The 18056-nt window shown below is 36.1% G+C and overlaps 1 protein-coding gene across 2 annotated transcripts in view; it reads right to left on the bottom strand.

Moving 5' to 3' along the window:
• AVL9 (AVL9 cell migration associated) overlaps nucleotides 1–18056 on the bottom strand; it is a 56343-nt gene that overhangs the window by 22445 nt on the left and 15842 nt on the right. Inside the window, exons 2-11 of one of the 2 annotated variants that reach the window (XM_058527887.1) lie at nucleotides 16976–17096; nucleotides 15478–15563; nucleotides 12149–12220; nucleotides 9208–9297; nucleotides 8403–8469; nucleotides 6950–6990; nucleotides 5897–5935; nucleotides 2108–2177; nucleotides 1725–1820; nucleotides 1282–1523 (exon numbers count right to left, since the gene is read on the bottom strand). In XM_058527887.1, the coding sequence (XP_058383870.1) occupies nucleotides 1282–1523; nucleotides 1725–1820; nucleotides 2108–2177; nucleotides 5897–5935; nucleotides 6950–6990; nucleotides 8403–8469; nucleotides 9208–9297; nucleotides 12149–12220; nucleotides 15478–15563; nucleotides 16976–17096 (924 nt within the window). Of the gene's footprint in view, nucleotides 1–1281; nucleotides 1821–2107; nucleotides 2178–5896; nucleotides 5936–6949; nucleotides 6991–8402; nucleotides 8470–9207; nucleotides 9298–12148; nucleotides 12221–15477; nucleotides 15564–16975; nucleotides 17097–18056 lie in introns of both variants that reach the window. The other variant, XM_058527878.1, reaches the window with a different exon arrangement.

Here is an 18056-nt window from a genome sequence, read left to right as displayed (position 1 = left end):
TTCAGAATCCCCCAACAGGTCACAAAATGAACAAAGACAGCATTCTCTGTTAACTATTCAGCAATACTGACACAGGGCAACTACTTATTTGTCAAGCAGGATAAGCCCAGAAAGAATTTATCATCGAGTCCAGTGGAGGAAGAAATACAAATTCAAGTCAATACTACCCGTCTTTCTTTCCATATAAAGTTTTATTTCACGCATAAAGGATGGTATTTAGAGAAAAACATAAGAATTTGCTCTAGTTACTGGAAAGATGTACCTGTCTTTCATGGTAGAGTACAAGATCATGGATGCAAGAATTTAGAACCTAGTAAGGTGCCTGGCACACAAGAAGGCAATAAATACTTGTTGACTAAGGAATTAAATGGAATTTCTTTTTTTCTGCTCCATTTTGAAAAATAATTCACGAGTGGCAATAAACTAAGTAGTTTTTCCTAAACAGGATGGAAAAACCAAAAAATCCAAATAATGTAGCTTCCAGAATCATAATGTATTACTGACATTAAGAAATAATATCCTGGGGCAGAGGGTAAAAGGGGTAAAGGGGCACATACGTATGGTGAGGGATAAAAACTAGGCTATTACTGGTGAACATGACGCAGTCTATACAGAAAACTGATATATAATAATATACACCTGAAATTTACACAATGTTATAAGCCAGTATGATCTCAATAAAATAATTAAAACAAAACAAAACAGAAATGATGTCCTGGGACATAAGATCCTGAATCAAAGATCCAATTTGATTTACTAAGTTGTGTTTAAGCTTTTAGAAAAATTACAAATACATTTTAAATGGTTTTTCATAAAAGGATTAAAAAATAGTTTCTAGGACAAGTTAACCAAAACATTATATTATATCTACGAGGTATACTAATATGTAACTTAGCCATCTAAGCATTTTTTTCTTATAAAACTATAGCTTTTGGAATTGCAGTATTTTAATATATATTCATTAAGTGTAATCAAGACTGTTGGAACTTTATCAACTCATCTTTTTTTCAAAGATAAACCTGAATAATTAAAAAGACCCACTTCAGTGATGGCCCACCTCATATCTACTAAGTTTCCAAAGTCTTGCCAATCAAAACTCCCTGAATTAATTCCCTACAGCCTTACACTATGGTTGCAGATGCCACAGCACTATTTGGTATGTATTTTACAGTTTTCAAGGAAAATTTTCAGACCTGAAAATGTGTTCAACACTAAAAGTTAAATTCTAAAAGGATTTTGTCAGATTCCTTAAGGCCCTCAATAAAGGACATTAAACTTTACCTTTGTGAAGATGGCCAGGGGCATGCCATACTGATCCTCTTCCAAACCGGAAATTAGCCCTGGTATCAGGACAACCTGGCCTGTGTTAGCTTGAGGTTGTACGGTAATCGGAGGACTGTCTGAGGGCACAGACTCCTTTGGAAATGAGTTGGTCTGTTCTGACCCCACCTGTTCCCTTTCTTTCAAGGTGGGGTCCTCTAAGACACTAGGATCCAAGGTCTCCCAGTCACTTTCTGAAGACTCTGGAGAGGGGTGACAAGGAGGTTTCAAATATTGATTGATATCATTTTGTTCCTGTCCTTTGCTGCTGTCATCTTCTACTTGGAATAAAAGCTCTTCAGTCTTGATGGCCGCATCTCCTCCACGGTTTCCTGTCATGATTTTCTTGACATTTCTCGAGCAGGTATTTGAAATGTCAGAGGCAGACATAGAAACAAAATCACTTGCAAGGGGATTACTTTCTTGAAGCCCAGCCTCTTCAGACATACTCTTTCGGGGTCTGTATTGAGAACAGTCACTGAGACCATGTTCAATCATGCCTAAAACATACAATATTGGAGAACAGCTTGGCTTGTAATAAGGTAGAAGACAATAAAAGTTGTATATTCTGTTATAAATAGTGCAACTGTCCTATAAAAATAAAGCTATGCTTGCACATGTTTTAATTAAAAAAATGAAAGAAAATCTCAGACAAAACCTATTGCCAAAAAAAGTCATATTAAAATAGAAATGTTAACCCTAATGAGTTTATCCTTGAAAACTCTTATCACTGAAAGTTCCAGGACAAGTTAAACAAAAGAAAGAGTAGATCCTGCTACCCTCTTACCTGGAAAAAGGGATAACACAGTCATCAGGGCACCCACCAATTTATTCACCGGAGAAATATAAAAGAGAACCTGAAATGGATTCAGTGAAAATTAAATTAGAAAATCCATGAGTCCACAATGATACTAAAAAAAAAGGGGGGGATGGGGGAGAGGGGAAACTCTTCTTTACAGAAGAATAACAACTAATAAATATAGAATTAATGATAGAATTAGAAAATCACCAAGCATACATCATGATTCAGGTAAAAATTACCAATGGATGCTAAAAGCTATTGTGAAAGGTTGTTGGGTAACAGGATATTCACACAGCTTAAAATTTATCATCCCACAGATTACCTATTAATTGCAAAGGGAAAAACAAGTACCTTAATATGAAGAAATCTGGCAACCACCACCTTAATTAAATGATCAAACTTCCTATGACCAGTAATAGTACAAACAGTTATGGGTCTCCTGATGTGATGTCCTGAGAAGGACACACCACCACCTGCATAGTATTCTTGCCAAAAAGAGTTCAATCTGAAACTAGCCACAAGAAACCAATCAGATAAATCTAAATCTTAAAGCACAATTAGTCTGGATTCTTAAAAAAACAAACAAACAAAAAGCCAATGTCATGAAAAACAAAAAGAAACAAATAAACAAAAAAGCAACGTGGTAGAACTGTTTGAGATTAAAGAGAGCTAACAATTTAATACATGATCGTTGGTCCCAGGATGAAAAAATAACCAGCTTATAGGACATTATTGAAAATGGACTATATATAAGATATCCTTTATTATACTAATGTTAAACTTCTTGTTTGTGAAATGACATTTTGGTTATGTAGGAATATACCCTTATTCTTAAGAAATATATCCTAAAGTATTTAGGGGTGAAGTACCATGAGTTCCACAATTACCTTAAAATTATTATGATTGGGGGAAAAAATGAACATATATAAAGCAATCTAATGCAGAAATGGCAAAATGTTAACAACTGGTAAATACAGATGAAGGGTGGGAAAGCATTCATTATATTACACTATCAACTTTTTGTAGGTTTGACATTTTTCAGAGTAAAAATTGAAAAAAAGTTAATTCAAAACAGGATTCAGTGAGATATCGCACTAAAACTAACACTGGCAATAATTAAATTAGTTGAAAAAAAACCCAAAGATTTGCTTAGGTAAGTTTTTTTTCTTTTTAAACAATTATTTGACAGATCACAATCATCTGGGCTCTCCTTTCACACTGGTCTTATTTAAGGAGTGCTTTACAAGTACAGAGAAACCAAGTGTTGCATTAAAACATGTCCTTATTTTACCAAATCAATATAAAAAGAGTGTACCAGTGATTTGCCACATTAAATAAAGTTTACTTGATCATAAATGCCACTGCACGTAGCTAGGCTAAGTATTATTTTGCAAAACTTTTGTTTCAGATATGTATATCCACGTGTGCTGCAAGCTGCAATGTAAAATATTTTTTATTATGAGTTGGCGATAAAAACGTTTGAAACCTATAACTCAACAACAAAAAAATAACCTGATGAAAAAATGAGCAAAGGACTTTAACAGACATTTCCCCAAGGAAGATATACAAACGGCCAACAAGTACATGAAAAGGTGCTCATCACTAATCATTAGGGAAATACAAATCAAAACCATGAGACCACCTCACACATATTAGGACAGCTACTATGAAAAAACCAGAAAATAACAAATGTTGGTAAGGATATGGAGAAACTGGAACCCTTGTGCACTGTGGATAAGAATGTAAAATGGTGCAGCTGCTATGGAAAACAATATGGTCGTTCCTCAAAAAATTAAAAATAGAACTACCATATGACCCAGCAATACCACTTCTGGGTACATACCCACAAGAATTGAAAGCAGGGTCTTGAAGAGATTATGTACACCCACGTTCATAGTACTATTATTCATGAGAGCCAAAAGGCGGAAGCAACCTAGGTGTCCACTGACAGATGAAGGGATAAACAAAATGTGGTATGTACAGACAATGAAATATTATTCAGCCTTGAAGAAGGAAATTCTTACACACGTTGTACATGGATGAACCTTGAGGACATGAAATAAGCCAGTCACAAAAAGACAAAGACAGCATGATTCCACTCATATGAGGAACCTAGAATAGCCAAATTCATAGAGGCAGAAAGCAGAAGGGTGGTTGCCAGGGGCTGGGAAAGGGGAGAATGCCGAGTTATTGTTTAATGCATTCAGAGTTTCAGTTTTGTACAATGAAAAGAGTTTTGTGGATGGATGTGATGATAACACCACAATGTAAATGTATGTTAACACTATTAAACTGTACACTTGAAAATGATCAAGATGGTAAATTATATGTTATATGTATTTTACAATTAAAAATTTTAAAAAAGGTTGAAACATCACACTAGTATATATTAGATTCACTCACTTTTTAAAAATTTACTTTTTTTCTGTTTGAAGAAGCAATACATATTCATCGCAGAAAACTAGAATACAAAAAAGTATCTCCTACTTAAAAATATAACCTACATTCTCACCAAACTGTTGATGTCTTTCCTTCCAGTCTCTTTTCAATGAATATATATATATTTCTAAAATTAGGATCATAGCCTTGATATGTAGTTGGACAAACTTCATTTGACATGCCATGAAACATCTTTACAACAATAAAAAATCTCAGATCTTTTTTGTTGTTTGGAATTTATACAAGATAAACTATTTCTTAGTTACTCACTGATAATTCATTATTAAAAATCATTCGGCAATAGAATCTCTTAGATAGAGCTTTGTGTCCAACTCCAATTAATTCTGGAAAATAAATCTCTTACAGAAGAATTAATGCGTCAAAGAAATAAACATTTTTAAGGTAGTGAACCATACTGGACATTATAAATGGTTGACTCTCCAACATCCATATCACCCCTACTCCACTGGGCACAGTAACATAGTATATAAAACTGGGCCCAGATCCAGGGATGGCTCCTGATTAGTCTAAACCAGAGATCAGCAAACTTTCTCTATAAAGGGTCAGATAGTAAGTATTTTTCCTTTGCGGGCCATATGGTCTCTATCTCAACTACTCGACACCACCACTGTAGTGTGAAAGCAGCTACAAACAATAAGTAGATAAATGGGTGTAACTGTGTTTCAATAAAATTTTATTTACAAAAACAGGTAGTGGGCCAGATTTGCCCCTGGGGCCTAGTTTGTAGAGCCTTGGTCTAAAATCTCTGATCTAAATCTTTGGTCTAAAATCATAGCAATCCTATCCCTTTGTACTAGAGAGCACGGCCTGGAACCCAAGTTTAAGCCAATCAGTACAGGCATTTCTTTGGCAACAATTATTGGTTCAGGGTAGGCAAAGAATATAACCTAATTACAGTTGGCAGTTATCCTACACTACAAGAGAAACCAGGCTCAGAATAAAGCTAGCACTGTGGACTGCAGAGCAAAGAGATCCAAAAAACGTAGGTATTTAATCATACGGTTGAACCATTCTGTCAACCGATTCTCAAATCTGAAGTGAGTCAATACATTTCCTTATTATTTAAGTCAGTTTAAATTGGATTTTCTGTTACCTGTAGTCAAAATCATTCTGATAATTGACTATCGTCAAACTGCCCCCAGAAAAGACAGCACAAATTTATACTTCCATGGTAGTGAACAAGAATATGTGCTTCAGCGTACCACAATTTAATAGGCAAAAAGTCTTAACTTATACTTTACCATTAGTTTTAATTTTATAAAGTATTTAAGAAATGTCAAAAAATGTTAAATATTCAATCCCTTCAAATTTCACCTTTTTTTCAAGAAGAATTAATTTAAACAGGATTAAGACCTGAAAAAAGAACAAAAAAGTTGTATTAAAATAAGAAACTCAAGCCTATTATTCATTTGCCTTTTCCCTTCTTCAAACATAACCATATACCATTTAATCATAATATTAAATAATTACAGTGCTTTAAAAAATACATCGAGGGGGCCCCAGCCCAGTGGCGCAGCAGTTAAGTGCATGCTCTGCTTCTGCAGACTGGGGTTCATGGGTTCAGATCCTGGGCAGGCACCAACACACTGCTCATCAAGCCATGCTGTGGTGGCATCCCATATACAGTAGAGGAAGATGGGCATGGATGTTAGCCCAGGGCCAATTTTCCTCAGCAAAAAAAAGGAGGATTGGCAACGGATGTTAGCTCAGGGCTGATCTTTCTCACACACACACAAAAATACATTGAAAATTATGAACTTATACTGAGAAATTAACTATTATCCATGTCCTCTAAAAAATGTGACAACCACTTAAATCTCTAACAAATTGTGCTTTTTGGAAGGAGTTGTGCCATTTTTGCTTGAAATATCTGAAAGCTCCTTAAAGGGCAGGGACTATTCATTTATTTCTGGATGTCCAGGGCATTCACACAGCACATACTCAATGAATGTTTGTTAAATGAATGGTCAATGTGTATGTCCTAGTCAACACAAGCTTTAATAATAAAGATTAGAAGATGTAAGTATAGATATTTTATTGGAAAATGTTTCACTCTCAGGGCAACATATTCTGTAAAATTAAAACATGTTTCTTTCCACTCTAAATTCATGATATCTGAAATTACAAAGATAACAGAAAAAATATCCTGTCTTGCACAGAAATAAACAGACAGTATTTCTATACTTTTAGAAATTTCTATTACACAAGCACTACCAACACTTTCAACTTCATATCATTATGAGAGCTGTCTTAGAAGAACTAACACATGGTTATGCCACAGTCTGAATTAGACCATGCAGCACAAGGAATCTGCCCAGTTAAATGAACATAATTTTAGTACATCATAAATTAAATAAGGCATCATACCTTGTGTCGAAAATGAAGCACAAGATCTCGAGGAGACAGACCTACAATGTTAACAAAAAAGCTAATCTGTGACTACAACCTACTGTTTTTATCAAAGCATGTTTTTCCCCCCTCTAAGGAAAGGCAGGTAAAAAAAGAAAATAAGAATATACAAATATTAAAATATTCAATATCTGATTATATACACATACAGTCAGAATTTATCAAATTACCGTTAATAGCAAAACACAGCAGTTCCAATAGAACTTTCTGCAACGATGGAAATGTTCTAAATCTGCATTGTCCAATACACTAGCCACATGTGGCCACTGAACACTAAAAGTGTGGCAAGGGTGACCGACGAACTGACTTCTTAATTTTATTTATTTATTTTATTATTTATTTTTTTGGGGGGGGGCGGTGAGGAAGACTGGCCCTGAGCCAACATCCGTGCCCATCCTCCTCTATTTTGTATGTGGGATGCCACCACAGCATGGCCTGATGAGCGGTGCGTAAGTCTGCGCCCAGGATCCGAACCTGCGAACCCTGGGCCGCCAAAGTGGAGCATGCGAACTTAACCACTACGCCACCTGGCTAGCGCCTAATTATATTTTTTATTAATCTTAATCTAAGTGTAAATAGTCACATGTGGCTAGTGGCTATAGTTGTGGACAGTGCAGCTCTAATACCTCGTCCCCGTTCTATAAACATCTTACTAACTATACAAATTTACAAATTATGTTAGGCTTATATTATAATGGCACTCAATCATTTAAACATGGCTTTTGGTCACTACACTCCATAGGCTATTATTTCTCAATCACAGTGTTCTCTGATAATCTGCCATAGGATAAGGGAAAAGAATTTAGGGAAAAATACATTCTCAGAATAGCAGTTTTGTAACCAGTTTACATTACACACAGGATTGCAAAAGTGAACTACCACAGTTTGGCTACTTCACGCTAAGATAGGAATTGAGTGAGTATAAACCATTATGTAATTAAAACTTTTTTTAAATCATGAAAAGGACATTTACTGACTGCCTATTGAGTACCGTGGACACCGATGGATATTCTGGGCTGTCAAAATAGTACAAATTAAACAAAACCCTCAACTTGAAAAATCTTAGAATAGAAAAGAGCTAAGCAGATCTCTCTCTCTTGCTCTCCCTCTCTGTTATGACAGGGAATTGACCTCGTCAGCATTAATGTAAAGAAAAGAAAAAACTTCCGTTAGTATTCTGAAAAGCAGAAATTAGCCTTATACAATAATAGTTGTAAACATTGGTACAAGCATGTTATAACCCTTCTCAATATAAATACTGGCTGAGGAGAATTTAAGGAAGTAGCAGCATCAAACGTTGAAGAATTTAGATCCTATACAGAAAGGTAATTCTGATCACGAAATTTTATATGCAAGTCAGTGTGCCAAACAAATGCCCGCATTTCTTCTGACTTGTAAAAAAGCTACTTACCAAGATATACTTGGGATCCTTCTAATGAAGTTCCTCCCAAGGAACTATTCATATGTTCATAAAGTTCCTATAAAATATAGATTCAGTTTAGAACATTCTACTATCATTTTAGACACTGAAGTAGAAATATGATGATCCGGAAAAAATTGGTTCTTTAATTAAGGCAGTTTGTTTTCCCAGGCCCTAAATTTGGAAATAACGTCTCTCTGAAACGTTGCCAGTTTCTGGCGCTCCTTCCTTGTCTTCCTCTACATTTTAGAGCTTGATTCATTCACGTGGTGGTATGGATTCCTAGGATAAGTTCCCTCTACATCCTTGCTAAATACCTAACTGTCCTACTCTCACTACAATTCAGGAGAGATCCATGTTCTACACATTCTTGGCAGCCTTGAGAAAAATATATTATCCATCTTCAGTAAAATAGTCACATAGTTTTCCGTTTTTTTACTATGGAAGTTAGAAACCAAAAGCCTGATATATAAACATACTGTGCAGTGTATCAATAAGATAAGCAAATTTAGAGAAGCAATGCCATAGCAAAAGGGCTATTATCCATTAATAGAAACATTTATGTTAGTTATAGTCATTTGTAGTCATTATTTCCTAATAAAAGACAGTTTGGTTAAATTTAATAAGTATGAACTATACATTTTGGATGGATCCCTGGCCCTTTAATGTTACTTTCACATAAGAATGTCTTTCTTAAGCTAGTAAATGATTATCTTTCATAATATTAGTGACAAAATTTACTTGATTCATGAATCTGTCTTCAGCCAAACACATCTAGAAAAGGGTATAAAGTTACCTTTAGAATGGAAATTTGGGAAAAATCCTTCTCTTCAAAATATGCATGTGTAATAAGCTCAAGTTTTGCCTGAAGTAAGCCATAGAGAGGCTTAAAGGAACAAAGAGAAATTACCATTAGTTTGATAATAGTAACAAACACTCTACAACTCCCCCCTCCCCCAAAGCCCCAGTAGATAGTTGTATGTCATAGTTGCACATCCCTCTAGTTGCTGTATGTGGGACACGGCCCCAGCATGGCCTGAGAAGCGGTGCGTCGGTGTGTGCCTGGTATCTGAACCCGGGCCGCCAGTAGCGGAGCGCGAGCACTTAACTGCTGAGCCACGAGGCCGGCCCCCCACTCTACAACTTTTTAACTTGAGGAGAACAGGGAGAAAAAAGTTGGTAAATGTTAACTTTAGTATCCTATTATTCACAGCTGAAAGCTGTTAGCCTTATACAATAATAGTTGTAAACACTGGTATAGGTTAAGTGACCTGTTCTAGCTCTGGCTGCAGTTGAAAAGTGCCTGACACACTCAAGAGTACAGTGGTTGAGATTGTGGGTGCAGACCTCCTGGGTCTGCTCCATCACTTGGCCACATAACTCTGGATGCTTAACCTCTCTACACCTGCTTGCTGATGTGAACGTGGGTATATGAAAAGACAGTACATTTTATGGGGCCCACTGAGTACCTTGGACACCAGTGGAGATTCAGAGCTGTCGAAATACTATAAATTAAACAAAACCTCCAACTTGAAAAATCTTAGAATAGAAAGGCACTTATGGGGTTGTTTTCAGAATTAAATAACACAGGTAAAAGCACTTAGCAGAGTAACTGGCACACAGAAAGCACTTAAATGTTAGCTATTATTATCATACAATTTAAAACGTATTCTAATTCTGCACACTGTTCAGCTGGCTTGTGGCAACATTTAATCATCTTTATAGCAGCCAGTTCTTATATCTAGTTGAACATTCATGATTAAGTTCATTTCCCCTTTTTGTCCTCTGTGGAGGCTTAGAACAACTAGTCTGTGTCCTCTATCATAATATTCTTTTGTATACTTGAACAAAGTTATTCCTTAATTCTTATTTTTCCTATTTAAGACCCTCTTCTACCATTTCCATCCTTTTATTTTTAATGTTCTTTTCTAGATGTTTTCTGATTTCTATGTCCTTTGTAGGATGCAGAGACCAATGCTGTATATATACTAAACTAGTCAAAACAAGTAATACTGGAATAGTTTTCTCCTCCCATATCCCTAGTTAATATATCGTTATTACCATCTAAGTATAAAATCATTATATTTTTATATATAGAGTACAATGCACTATGAATCCCTAAACCTTTCTGTGTGAGCTAGCTCTCCCCATCCTCTATGTCTGTTTAGAGACAGATAAGACTGGATTTTCACCCCAATTTTATCATTTAGTAATTACATGTCTATGAGAGACATTTTTTTCTCTGAGATATGTCTTTATTTGTAAATGAGAACAGTAAATACTTAGATCTCACTGTTGTTATGAGGATTAAAATGACAATTATATCTAAAAAGTGTCTGGTATAGAATTAATACCTGACATATAGGCACTTCATAAATGGCATTTATTATTATTATAACTGTTCTTTGAAGAATCATTACTCAGGAAGCTTTCCAACATGTTGTGTTTGCTTTAATACCTGGTACTCCTATGCTTTGGTCATCTGGCCCAGTATAAAAAATGTAATTCACTGATGTGTATTTTTCAGGCTACCCTTCTGGAAACTGTGTACAGGAGTCAGATTAGCAATCTACCAGTTTTCTGATATTGGGGTCTTTTATAACCAATCCTTTCCTAGGAGAATATTCTTGCCCTATATTTAAAATTACTATCTTGGAAAAAATATCTTGACTTTCAGAATCTTATTATTAAATGTCACAGTACTAAATTATTATTATTCAGGGTTTTTTTTTTTTAAGCTTAGTAATAAAAGCCAAAACAAATCCTATTTTGCAAAACTCGTATTAAGCAAACTACATTTAAATTGTCTGTGGATATAAGAAATTGGACAATTGCAGAAGAAATAAATAAACAAAATATATACATTTGGTGAAGAAATAAATAAACAAAATATATACATTTGGTGACCAGGCTAACAAAATATTCTCAATTTTGTTTTAGGTTCACTGCAGAAAAGTTTGCATTCAGTAATCACACAGATCTCAGATAATTAATATGACAGAGATCTGGATTTTTCCCCACAAAGGGGATTTGGGGGACTACATTTTACACAGAATTAGGCATTTGGTGTTACTGGTAAAGGTGTTATTATTCCATTAATAAAAATGGAACATCACAAACGATTTAATGAAGAGAGCTATGAAAAATATGAAATGTTATATATTTTATTTTTAAAAATAAAAAGTTAAAATGATTGTACACTTGCATCTGATCAACTTGTACTTAGAAGAAACAATTTTAAAGTATTGTTATAGTACAATTCATTATGTCATTTCCTTTCCTCAAACATTTTAAGTTTTTAAAGAGCAAGTTAAGGCTACAATTTTTGATTGCAAAAGAGTCATGTACTTCTATATTATCAATAAAATCTGAGTAATTATGATATTTTGAATTTTAGTAAAGTATTATTTATTCAAAGTCTTGAGAACAAAACAAAAATGGATAAACGAAATTTATCAGCTACCTCATTTTGGCCAAGTGTCAACCTCCTTCCCAAAAACCTATCTATTAGATCTCCCTCCTCTCATCTAGTTTTGGAGAGAGGTGCAAATGAGAGTAAAACTGCTGAAAGGCAAAGAGAAAGAGGAGATGCCGGAGCATAAATAATGAGCCCCCGACTAATTTTAACATATTACTGTTTTCATAAATCTCCCCTTATTCTAATAATGCCTTAACCTCAAATAAAAATCTGTCATGAATGTTTAACAAACACATTAACAAGTTATTTGGTCTCTTACCAGCTTGCTTAGAACACAGACACTTTTCTGAACGGTCTCTCTGGTGACATCTGCTTGCCGTACTTTTAATGCCTATTATAAACAAATAGTCATTATTAGAACTATTTCACAGAAATATTTAAAAACCATTATTTTTTAATATAAAACTAGCAATTAGATAGAAAAGATTTCTTGCATTTAGTTAATTTAATTCAAAAAGTATTTATTGAGAATCTCAGAAAATATTTATTGAATGAATAAGTGTCAGCCAGGGCACTATGCACCACAACCTGGCAGGCAATGGGAATATAACAGTGAGACAATCTCAACTCTCAAGGAACTTATAGTCGGCGGGGGAATACTTTATGTGTAAGCTGCCACACCCATAACAAATCAACGGTCCCTGGTTCTGGTTTTAAGATGGGCAGCCCTTTCAGAGACCACTGTTTCTGGTGAGAAGGGGATAGTTTAAGAGATGACAAAAACAGCTTGTTTCTCCACATGGAAGAATTGTCAGCAGCTCTGTTAAGCTGACTGTTCTATGGTACCGGGAGTCTAACCTGGCAGACTTGTATTGTAGCCCAGCTCCGAGCCATAACTCATGTCTTGGTGATGCTGAGGATGACCACGTGAGATTTCTACCGTTCTCGGCTAGTAGAAAACAAGCCTTGATTTGATCAACCTCAGGTGAGGCTGTGAGGGAAGTAAGAACAACCCTACTCCCTCTAGTGTACTGCCTGACATCTCCTTGGCTCTGTCTTAAGGAGTGAGGGGTCTCAGTGTCTTCAACTGACTGATGATTAGTCATCAAATTAAGTCAAGAGTAGAACCTTTCCTCAATCTGTTTTCTACCTTTCCACCTTAACTGAATTCATCCATCAGGTGCCACCTTCATTCAGAGGGAATCCTCTGAATCCTCTGAATGAATTCTCCTAGGCTCTAGATCTCTCTGATATCTGGAATATCTGCTTATCAGATGAGGCTAGAAAAACCTGGAGAAATGGGCAACCCCAATATACTCTGGAGTGGGTCAGACCCAGGGGGTAAGGGAGACAGGCAGTATGAAACGCCATTGAAAGAGCCATTTAAAGCTGTGCATGCTCTGCCATTGCAGAGCATGAGAACTGTTTTAATGACAACAGTTTTGGAGAAATAATTTTACTAGTGCTTACATAAGCTATAGGAGATAAAAGGTAGTAAAAGGAACAGATTTCCAAGAAAGGGCAACAGCTCAATTCATCTCATATAAAAGTATGTCAAGGTAACAGTATACAAAGAAATCAAATGCACAAAGCTACCAGACTAACTCTTATTCTCAGGTTTCTTTATCTTTATCTTTAAATTCAGTTATTCATTCCACAAACATTTACTGGGTGTGTCCTATGTTCCAGGCCCTGGGCATGGAGGGTTATTTCACGGTAGTTAACCACTTTGGGTATGCTGGAATTTACACTTGCAGTTTCCTTTCAAATAGTTCAGGGAAAAACACACACACACAACATTAAGAATTGTTGAATCTAGACAGTGGGTATATAGGTGTTCATTGTATGCTTCTTTTAATTTATCTGCATGTTTGAAATGTTCATTACAAAAAGTTAAAAAAATTTTTTTAAAGATTACTAAGTTAATTATTCACCTGAGAAAGTTTTTAAAACTTATAATTGCCTAGGCTCTACTCCCAGAGATTCTAATTCAGTCAGTAGAAGGAAAGGCCAGGCATATATATTTAAAAAAAAAAGTCTCCATGTAATTCCGGTTAAAAACCATTGTTTTAGGGGTCAGCCCAGTGGTGTAGTGGTTAAGTTCCCGCTTTCGGCTACAGCGGCCCGGGGTTTGCAGACCATCCTGGGCATGGACCTACACACCGCCTACCAAGCCATGCTGTAGCAGGTATCCCACATATAAAATAGAGGAATATGGGCACAGATGTTAGCTCAGGGCCAATCTTTCTCAGCAAAAAGAGGAGGATTGGCAGCAGATGTTAGCTCAGGGTTAATCTTGCTCACCAAAAAAAAAAAAAAAACAAAAAAAAGCCCCATTGTTTTAGAGCAGTGGTTCACAATCTTGGCTACATGTTAGAATCAGTTGGGGAGCTTTTAAAACTCCTGATGCCCAGAACATTAAATCAGAGTCTCTGGGGTTGACACGCAGTCATCCCTAGTATTTAAAGCTCCCCAGGTAATTCCAGTATGCAGCCAAGGTTGAGAGGCACTCACTACTTCAGAGTATTAGTGATCTCATGAGAAGAAAGACATTTTTATTCACAAAGAGTATCCCCACCAGAAAAAAACAGTGCTACTCAGAAGCAAACCATGAAAGGGAGAGCTACCTATCTTGGTTTATTTGAATTTATTAATTAGAGCTATTATAGTCAGTCAGGCATTAAACTGACAGGTAGTTTAAGAATTATCAAAATCTTAGTTATAAATAATAAAGATAACTTACGAGTAGTTTGAAGCTACCGTTAAGTACTTTCCAATACTTCTAAAATGCTGCTTAAAAAAAAAAATACAGGGGCTGGCCTGGTGGTGCAAGCGGTTAAGTGTGTGTGCTCCGCTGCAGTGGCCCGGGGTTCGCTGGTTCGGATCCCGGCTGTGCACCGACACACGGCTTGTTAAGCCATGCTGTGGCGGCGTCCCATATAAAGTAGAGGAAGATGGGCATGGATGTTAGCCCAGGGCCAGTCTTCCTCAGCAAAAAAGAGGAGGATTGGCATTGGATGGTAGCTCAGGGCTGGTGCTCCTCACACACACACACAATACAACAGGGGCCAGCCCGGTGGCATAGTGGTTAAGTTCACACGCTCCGCTTTGGCAGCCCAGGGTTCACAGGTTCGGATCGCAGGTGTGGAGCTACGCACCACTTATCAAGTCATGCTGTGGCAGTGTCTCATATACAAAACAGAGGAAGATGGGCACAGATGTTAGCTCATGGCCAATCCTCCTCACCAAAAAACAAAAAAACACAACAATACATTACCACCCCATTTTTCTAAGTTACATACCAAATAGTGGAAACAGAAAATTCAAGGACACCATGAAATTTAAATACAGTATTCTGAAGACATATGGATAATTGAGGTATCATTATCTAAGAATAATGTACAAAATATGATGATACAAATATAAATATAGTCACCAATGTCAACTTACAAAAACATTCATGTGAATAAACTGGTACTATTGGGAAAACAGCTACAAACTGTTCATAAAAATTTTAAACAATATCACAAGGACCATATGAAAAATAAAGACTACATATTTCCCCAAGTTTTACACTTTGTTAGAATTTGAATTGGTAAGAAAAGAATTTTGGAGTGTTTCTTTTTTTGTTCATAATAACTAGCATACCTTGGCTTCAATTTGTCGATAGCAAGAGATACCATATACTGTGGCTCCATTTCCATTTCTGGGTGGCAAGTGAAAAAACACAGTATCTAAGAGATACACAGAAAAATGTAAGTACCAAAGTGAATCACCCTTATTAATAAATAATGAAATTTGAAGTTATTATAATGCAGTCATTAAAACAAAAACGATGATGTAACAAGGAACCCATATCATACTTATTTCTAGTATCACAACCACTGGTTTCTCAGAATTCCTCTCACTGCCTTACAGTGTACACTCATCACAAAAAGCCCAGGGGCTGACTTAGAACAGGTCCAATTGAGACTATAATCACTTATCTCAGAAAATACTGCATCTATACAGGATTATTCCAGATTAAAAGAAAGCAGAGTATCATAAAAACCAAAGGCGACACATGAACCTTGAATAGATCCAAGAAATTCTTCAGACAATTGGGGAAATTTGAACATAGATTGGATATTAGATGGTATTATGGGATTACTGTTAAATCCCTTAGCTGTGATAACAGTACTGGAAGTTATCCTGGAGAATGATCTTATTCTTAGGAGATGCATGCTGAAGTATTTAGAAATAAAGTGTTAAGATGTTTGCAACTGAATTTCAAATAGTACAGGTAAAATTGTACACATACACAAATATAAAGAAAATCTGTGGAATATTGCTATACTATTCTTTGAACATTTCTTTATGTCTAAAAGTTTTCATAATAAAAGAGTTATAAAAAAAGATTTGTGAGGTTAAAAATACTGTATTTAAATTTTATGTTAAACTGTACAGTAACATTTACTTCATTTCATATGAAGATTATTAAACATCAATAAAACAGGTAAGCAAACCAAATTTAATCTAGTGTTTTGGTAGAGCCTCTATAATACCATGACAAAATATAGTCCTTCATTAGGCCAGTCAAGGACTCATTTACAGGGTGGCAGGAGACTCAGTACTAACTCCACAGCATTGCTCTCTTTGAGGGTGTTAACATGCTCTGCATGCATGTAAGCAAACTTTTAAGCATAGCACTGTGATGGCAATGGCTCCAAGGGTGGAGAAGCAATCCCAGCTGCTTCCAGGTGGGCACTAGAGTACTAACCTAGTAAGTTTACAGCTAGAGTGCAATCAATGTGCAGCTGGTGCAAGTAAGCCCTTTAGTTTGCCTCTAAGAGGAGTCTGAAGTATAAATGCAGGAAGTGCTATCAATAGCTAATGTCCTAATCCAGCTAATCACTCACTTTGGCCAGGGCTCCTGGCAAGAGAGTGGACAAGGTTCACTAGCCATTACCAATATAAGCCTGGCCCCCTCTGGAGGTCCTCTAATTCATGACTAGTCATCTCCCAACAAAGATTTAACTATTTTATGAATAGTCACAATAGGCCAAAGGCTTTTCATTTACCAAAGTACTTAGAATCTAAGATATCTTGGCAAATTGAAAAAAAACAACATGGCATCTACTAATTGTTCCACTATCTGTTTACATACCTTCCTGGTAGTTGTGTGCGCCATCTGGTAAGGCAAGGAAGGGTAAATACTTCCATTCTTCAGGTAAAGTGTGACTGTCATGTCCATCTCCTGGAATCAGGGGCGGGTAAGAGAATTCAACCTAAAATGGTAAGGAATGTTAGCGAAAAGCTTGTTGATCAAAGGGCGCATTTTAACCTGACAGGCAAAAATGCTTTATACTCTGAATGACAGAAGTAAGGTTAAGCCAAACTTGTGGATGCCATTTGACATTATCAGCAAAACCTATACTGTAGAAGAGAAAAAGAAAAAAGGAGTAAAAGGAGGAAAGATTTGTAACTCTTTTCCCCTTTCTGATTTAAAGGTTGTAATTTAAATTTTAATGTGTATAAGAAGGCAGTGGGTAGTGGTGGTGATGACTGCATTGGAGACTTACATTTGGGAGTTGTCATCAAATAGATGGTAACTGAAACCATGGAACCCTGAGGAAAACCAAGTTCCTAATGAACTGAGTAGAAAAGGTCCAACAAAGGAGCCTGAAATGTTGAGCCAAGATCCAGGTTTACTACCCATCAATTGGCTCCCTTGCCCCCAATGCTGGTAGCTTTGAGCTTATGGTTTTTATGGGGAATTGGTAGGGGGGTTGAGTGGGCATTAATCAACATTCTAGGTTATATTTTTTAAGGCTGAGAATTGATAAACCAAAGTTCAATGAAGTCTCTCCAACACTGTCTTGTAGAAATAACAAAGTTTTTAGTATGCATCCCCAGTTTCTGGTGTTCCCCAAGTTTATTAGCATTTTCTCTGTGCTTCTATTTCTTTCTGTTATTTCAATGAGACTTTTGGAGAGGAAGGCAGAATTAAATGCACGGGACTTGGGTTATGATATTGACTTAGAAGTTCTAGGTGACTTATGTTTAATTTTCTTTTAAAGTATATTTAAGCAGGAATTTGATTGCATTAGTAACATATACACTAAGATTGGAACAACATAGTAATAAGAATCACTTTTAGATCCCATCTTTAATGTGGAAAGATATGATGGTTCATCTTCCCACATCTCAATGGAATCAAACTGCCACTTGAGTCACATTAGAGCCAA

The sequence above is a fragment of the Diceros bicornis genome, chromosome 3 (genome assembly GCF_020826845.1).
Source record: "Diceros bicornis minor isolate mBicDic1 chromosome 3, mDicBic1.mat.cur, whole genome shotgun sequence".
Taxonomy (NCBI): Eukaryota; Metazoa; Chordata; class Mammalia; order Perissodactyla; family Rhinocerotidae; genus Diceros; species Diceros bicornis.
The sequence above is the reverse complement of the archived record's forward strand: the minus strand, read 5'-3'. Positions and strand labels throughout refer to the sequence as shown.